At 58.5% G+C, this 6,103-nt stretch overlaps 1 protein-coding gene across 1 annotated transcript in view; it reads right to left on the bottom strand.

Annotated features, from left to right (window-relative positions):
- Positions 1-3,480: 3,480 nt before the first annotated feature.
- The window catches only part of LOC102758675 (patr class I histocompatibility antigen, B-2 alpha chain-like), a 2,966-nt gene continuing 343 nt past the window's right edge, over positions 3,481-6,103 (bottom strand). Inside the window, exons 2-6 of the mRNA XM_015567177.1 lie at positions 5,761-6,096; positions 4,721-4,996; positions 4,042-4,074; positions 3,848-3,895; positions 3,481-3,699 (exon numbers count right to left, since the gene is read on the bottom strand). Coding sequence (XP_015422663.1) covers positions 3,695-3,699; positions 3,848-3,895; positions 4,042-4,074; positions 4,721-4,996; positions 5,761-6,096 — 698 coding nt within the window. The 3' untranslated portion in view covers positions 3,481-3,694. The remainder of the gene's footprint in view (positions 3,700-3,847; positions 3,896-4,041; positions 4,075-4,720; positions 4,997-5,760; positions 6,097-6,103) is intronic.

The raw sequence follows: 6,103 nt of genomic DNA on the forward strand, positions 1-6,103 counted from the left end.
TGAAGGATGGAGGGAGAAGCGGTAAAGGGAGGGAGGAGGAGAGGGAAAGGGAGGAAGGAGGAGCAGGAGAGGAGGAAGGGGGAGGGGGAGAGGGAGGGAGGCCCCAGAAGGGGAGCGCAGGGGACTAGTGCCCTCCGCGGGGAGGAGTCTGAGGCCCAGCGCGGCCCTTGCCCAGAACTAGCGCCCAGGACTCTGTGGCCCGAGGGCGGCCTGGCCAGGGCAGCAGCCTCTGTGTCAGGGAACCGTCCCCCAGGCTCTCTGACCATCAGCCTGTCAGCCAAGGCCCCGGGTGGGGGTCAGATGGTGGGGCGCCACCCCTCCCCCTACAGAGCCCAGGCTCCCAGACAGGCTCCCCCAGGAGCGGGTCCCCCTCATCAGGGGCAGGAGGCCAGCGGGGGAGTCTCTCCCCTGCCCTCTAAAGAGTTGGCTCCCACCTTCCCGCCCAGCTCAGTGCCTGCCCCTCAGAGCCTGGCTGTGGGCACAGGGCAGCCCTTGGAGGCTCAGCCCTCACCTCCTCATGCCACACATGCCCTCAGGGTGCCCCCCTCACCTCCTGCTGACAGTGCGCCTCTCCCTCCACTTTGCAGCCATTAGTTAAATATTTTAATTAAAATGTTCTCCATTTCTACTCACTTCCACTCACTGTGCAGATTTTTGGGTTTTGTTTCCAAAGATGAATCCACACTGTCCCCGCCCACTTGTTCTCTTGTGATGGGTCTGCCCGCCCCTTCCGTAGGTCCCTCCCCTGGGACCTGTGACCAGCTCTGGGGACCAGAACAGGACCGAGGGGACAGAGCCTGACTTCTGCAGTTCTGACATGAAGGGCCTGTGGGTCTGACATGAGGGCCTGTGGGTCTGACTTGTGCCCTTGGCCCATGCCCCCTGGAGCCAGGGGCCTAGCTGGGAGCAGCACCCACCTCACAGCCCAGGGACCTCCCAGTTGGCAGCCAGCACCAGCTGCAGCCCCGTCAGGGACCCACAGTGGTTCTCAATCTTCTGGCCCTTTAAATACAGTTCCTCATGTTGTGGCCCAACCCTAAAATTATTATTATTGCTACTTCATCACTGTAATGTTGCTACTGTTAAGGATTGTCATGTAAATATCTGATATGCAGGATGGGCTTAGGCGACCCCTGTGAAAGGGTCATTCAATAGCCAAAGGGGTCGAGAGCCACAGTTTGAGAACCTCTGCGATGTTCTGGTCTGGCTGGGCCTCCAGTGACGCCGTCCCAGCCCATGTCACACGGAGCAGAAGAGGGGCCGCTGAGCACAGTCAGCCCGCAGAACAGGAGGAGGAAAGGCTGTGACTGTGGGATTGTGGTTTCCCGGTCACAGATGCTGGGAGCACAGCCCATGTGCGTCACTGCTGTGCACGTTCCCATCATTCCCGTCCTTCCTGTCACACTGTGAGCATCAGGAGAGCTGGGGTGTTTTTTTGTTTGTTTGTTTTACAAATGTTTTTATTGATTATTGGAGAGAGTAAGGGGGGAGAGAGAGAGATGGAAACATGGATGGGCTGACTCCTGCAAGCCCGCATTTGGGGTTGGATCCAGAGAACCCTGCATGAACCTAAAAGGGCATCAAACTGGGGACCTCCTTCTCATGGGTCCATGCCCAGTCCCAAAGCAACCTCTGCCCAGCAGTGGGCGAGACCATCTGGGTGTCAGGGCCCCTGATGTTTGCACACCATCAAAGTCCCAAAAGCACCCATTTCTCAGAGAGTCCCCATCCTTGGTGCAGGGATGACTGTGAATGGGTGGAATGCATCAGAGCAGCGCGCTGTGCCCGGGAGCCTCCCGGTGCTCCCTGTCAGTTACACCTGAAGCCCTTCTAGAAGCTCCTGCGGGCTCCCTGTGCCACACTGGCCTCCCGCAGAGGAGCACTGAGCAGTGTCGCTGTGAATATCACAACAACTGTCATCCACAGGTTAGATCGTCAATAGTCACGCCCAGCAGCACAGGGTCCCAGGCGCTCCACGACCCTTAAAATTAGCAGCAAGGGACACAGAGCCAGGAGGCAGGAAGCAGGACATGGCAGGTCTGCGTCAGCCAAGGAACGTCCCCTTAGGCGGGGTCACAGAGAGCAGAAATTGTGGGCAGCAGGTGGCAGTGGTAACGGGGCCGCCGGCGTCAAGGTGCTGTGGGGGGCTCTGGTCTCAGGGGATTGCACGGGGAGGCCTTGCAGGGGAGAAGGTGCCACAGGCCAGGGGGTGACTGTGGGGGAGACGCACTGTGGAGATACCAGCTCGGGCCAGCGGGGGACAGTGACCATGGCAGCAGAGATGGACCCCAAGATGGCAAAGCTCATGTTACACCCCGAGTGGGACCAGAACCCCGTGTCTACATCTCAGTGACGAACTAGAAACCCAAGTGGCACCTCCATACCTGGCACCTTCCACACAGTCTCACAGGGTTTATCCCTCACATCAGCCAAATTAGAGGGTCAGCCGGGTAATAACAATGCAGGTGTGAGAAGCAACTCACTGAAAACCAAGCTCCTACCTCGGTTTTCTCTGTAACACGCCAGAATCTCACAGAAATAGGAATGGAATAAACATACAGACACAGCTGCACTGCTCAAAGGGAAGTGTATTTCCTCAATAATTCCATGTAACTTTATTAACCTCCTTAGATTAGGAATTGACTTTAACATCTCCCAGTGCAGCATGTTTCCCATTGATTGTTGTGGATTTTATATGATAAATGGTATTGATGAAATGATTACCGAATAAGGATCATGATTGATGATGTCACATATTTCTCATCTCTACTGTGATTTCAAGAACCCAGGAGTTCCAGGGCCCCTCAGGAGCAGCAGGGAGGGACTGACAGGGAACAGGGCCCTAGAAGGAGGCAGGAGCAAGAGGAGCCTGAACATCCATCTCTCCACATCGCGGGGTCCTGTGTACAGGGAGCCCTGGGCCTGTGGGACAATGACGGGGAACATGTACCCTGTGCTGTCAGATGGGGGAAACCCAGACAGTGAGACCATAACTCACACATGAAAACAGTAACAGGCACAATATCTACCCAAAAAAAAAGAAACAACGAACATCTAGGAGATGAGGTGGGAGGGTGAGACCCTGGCATAAGCCCAGGCTGACCTGTCCAAGGAAGGAGTCGCTGTTCAGCGTCCTGGAGATGCGCTGCATTAGGACAGGTGACAAGGCCTGGGGGATGTGTGTCCCTCTGACCACAGGTCCTGGTGGGACAAGATTCCACTGAGGGACAAGGTGAGAGGAGCAGAGAGGTGACCTGGCCAAGGAGTGACCACGTCAAAGCCCACGATGCACTGAGCACCACCTGGGCACAGGCCCTGACCACACTCAGTCCTCACAGCCCCTCCCGCCCCACCTGGGACAGGCTCTGCACTGCAAACACATGGCTTCTGTAAAGTTCTCAGTGCTTCCATTCATTTCCCCTCAAACTTTAGAATCTTCTCCCTTAATTAACCCATTAACGCTTCAAGGCAAGCAATGAACACAGTAACATCAGAGTCTATTTTCAATACGGAGCAGGAAGTGGCAGCTCAGAGCCCCAGGGAGTAAAGGCATGATGGGGAGGGCCCAGCCCGACTCTGCAACAGGAAAGTGTGGAGAGCAGGGTGGGGACAGCCCCCCAATAAGAGGTTCTTGAGCCAGGAAGTGGGAGCGTGAACACATCTTCCATCACTTAGTCCCCACGAGGCAGCTGCCTCACGCTGTGGAGGACAAGCATCATGAACACATTCAGGTCAGTGGCTGTAACTGGTGACATTCTCAAAGGCCACTTCATGCTCACAGTGTCCCACAGACTCCCCACCACCCACCCCTCCCCTCTGCCCACCCCTCCCCGCGGCAGGGTCTCACCTTTAGAAGCCGAGAGAGACCCATCAGAGCCCTGGGCGCTGTCACTGCCCGGGAGGGTGGGGGGCGAGGGGACACACCAGAAGAGGGTCAGAGCCCCAGGGCAGGAGACCAAGGAATAAATATGTGCGGTGGAGTCCCCCATGACTCCAGTCTGAACTGTCCCAGGGTCTCAGGCATCACCCCTCCATACTCACTGGCAGCCTGAGCGTAGCTCCCTCCTTTCCCACCTGCGGGAAGAAAAGATTCCGTGAGACCAGGGAGGAGGCAGGGCCATGAGGTCCTAAAGGAGGCCCTAGTCCTGGGCCCCAGAGAAGTTTCCAGAACCCTGTGTATAGATCCAGAGCAGGGCCAGGAAACCTGAGGGAAGTGCATGTGTGGGGACTGGACCCACCGTCCTCCTGGAGGTCTGTACTCAGCAGGGACCTGCCCTCTGACCTGGGACTTCTGGGAACGGGGTCCCCACCACCAGTATCATCAGGTGATGAGTGGGTCCCTCACTTTCCCACGGGCCTCACTACAGAGTAAGTGTGAGCACAGAGCCCCACACTGGACATCACACGCGTGGGGAGGGTGCTTCCCATGAAGGAGGCGGGACACACGTCTACCTGGGCTTGAGTCCCCAGTGAGACAGACACTCAGACCCCACCCCTACCCACCTCAGCGCCTCCTCCACCACATCACAGCTCCAGCCACGGCTCCCAGCAGAACCAGGCCCCCAGCGATGCCCAGGATGATGAAGATGAAGGTGTGAGAAGGCGGCTCTGCAGCGAGAAGGCAAGGGAGGGTGAGGGCCCTGACCCAAGGCCTCAGCCCCGACCCCACTCAGCCCCTGCTGCCCTGAGAAGAGGCTCTGTGCCCACGGCCCCTCCTCACCCCATCTCAGGGTCAGGGGCTCAGGCAGCCCCTCGTGCTGCACATGGCACGTGTATCTCTGCTCCTCTCCAGGGGGCACCCTCACGGCCGCCCACTTCTGGAAGGTCCCGTCGCCCGCAGGCCTGGTCTCCACCAGCTCCATGTCCTGGGTCTGGTCCTCCCCGTCACGCTGCCAGGTCAGGCTGATGTCCGCAGGGTAGAAGCCCAGCGCCCAGCACCTCAGGGTGACCTCATGCTCAGAGACAGGGTGGTGGGTCACGTGTGTCTTTGGAGGGTCTGAGGGGAGGTGAAAAAATTTATAAAGTTTGCATCTGCTGTGGGACACTACACAAGAGCTCCTGTGACCATCCTGAGAATGGACAGCACACTGGGGTTGGGGAGGGAGCACACAGCCTACACATCAGCCTGGACAGAGGCACCTGAAAGGACCTTCTAGTCTTTAGAAAGTTCAGAATCAGAGAGACACAGCCCAGGGCAGGAGGCAGGTCTCTGAGGGGAGAAAAGGGATTTGTGGTTCTGACCTGGGTGGAAACCACATGTCTCAGAAAAGCTGGGGTCAGGCCTCAGACACAGTGGGTGTGGGCAGCGCACAAGGCCTGAGAGAGAAGGTCCCTGTGGGTCCCAGAGCCCCTGCAGGGCCCATGGGAGCCGCTGATGGGCTATTTCAGGGGTTCTCCCTGCACCCCAGGAGAGCCTGCACCCCTAACTGTCCCTGAGAGGACGGGGTGCCCTCTGGTACCTGACCCGGATATACAGGGGGCTCCCTCCCTGACCCAAGGAGGGGTGTCTGACACTGACCCATTGTCCTGCCTCCTTGTAGGAGCCCCAGCCCCCAGGTACCTGTGCGCTGCAGGGTCTCCTTCCCTTTCTCCAGGTGAATTGCCCCAGGAGACCCTGCACCTCTAACTGTCCCTGAGAGGACGGGGTGCCCTCTGGTACCTGACCCGGATATACAGGGGGCTCCCTCCCTGACCCAAGGAGGGGTGTCTGACACTGACCCATTGTCCTGCCTCCTTGTAGGAGCCCCAGCCCCCAGGTACCTGTGCGCTGCAGGGTCTCCTTCCCTTTCTCCAGGTGAATTTGGAGCCACTCCATGCACTCCCCCTCCAGGTAGCTCCTCACAAGCTCTGCCCCACCGGCCGCCTCCCACTTGCGCCTGGTGATCTGAGCCGCCATGTCGGCTGTGGTCCAGGAGGTCAGGTCCTCGTTCAGGGCGATGTAGTCGGCGCCGTCATACGCGTATTGCAGGTACCCGCGGAGGAGGCGCCCGTCGGGTCCCAGGTCGCAGCCAATCATCCTCTGGAAGGTGTGAGACCCTGACCCCGCCCCGCGGTCAGCCCCGCCTAGAGGGCAGCCGGCGGGAGCGCAGCCTTCCTCTTCACC

The sequence above is a fragment of the Myotis davidii genome, unplaced genomic scaffold (genome assembly GCF_000327345.1).
Source record: "Myotis davidii unplaced genomic scaffold, ASM32734v1 scaffold4383, whole genome shotgun sequence".
In the NCBI taxonomy this organism is placed as follows: Eukaryota; Metazoa; Chordata; class Mammalia; order Chiroptera; family Vespertilionidae; genus Myotis; species Myotis davidii.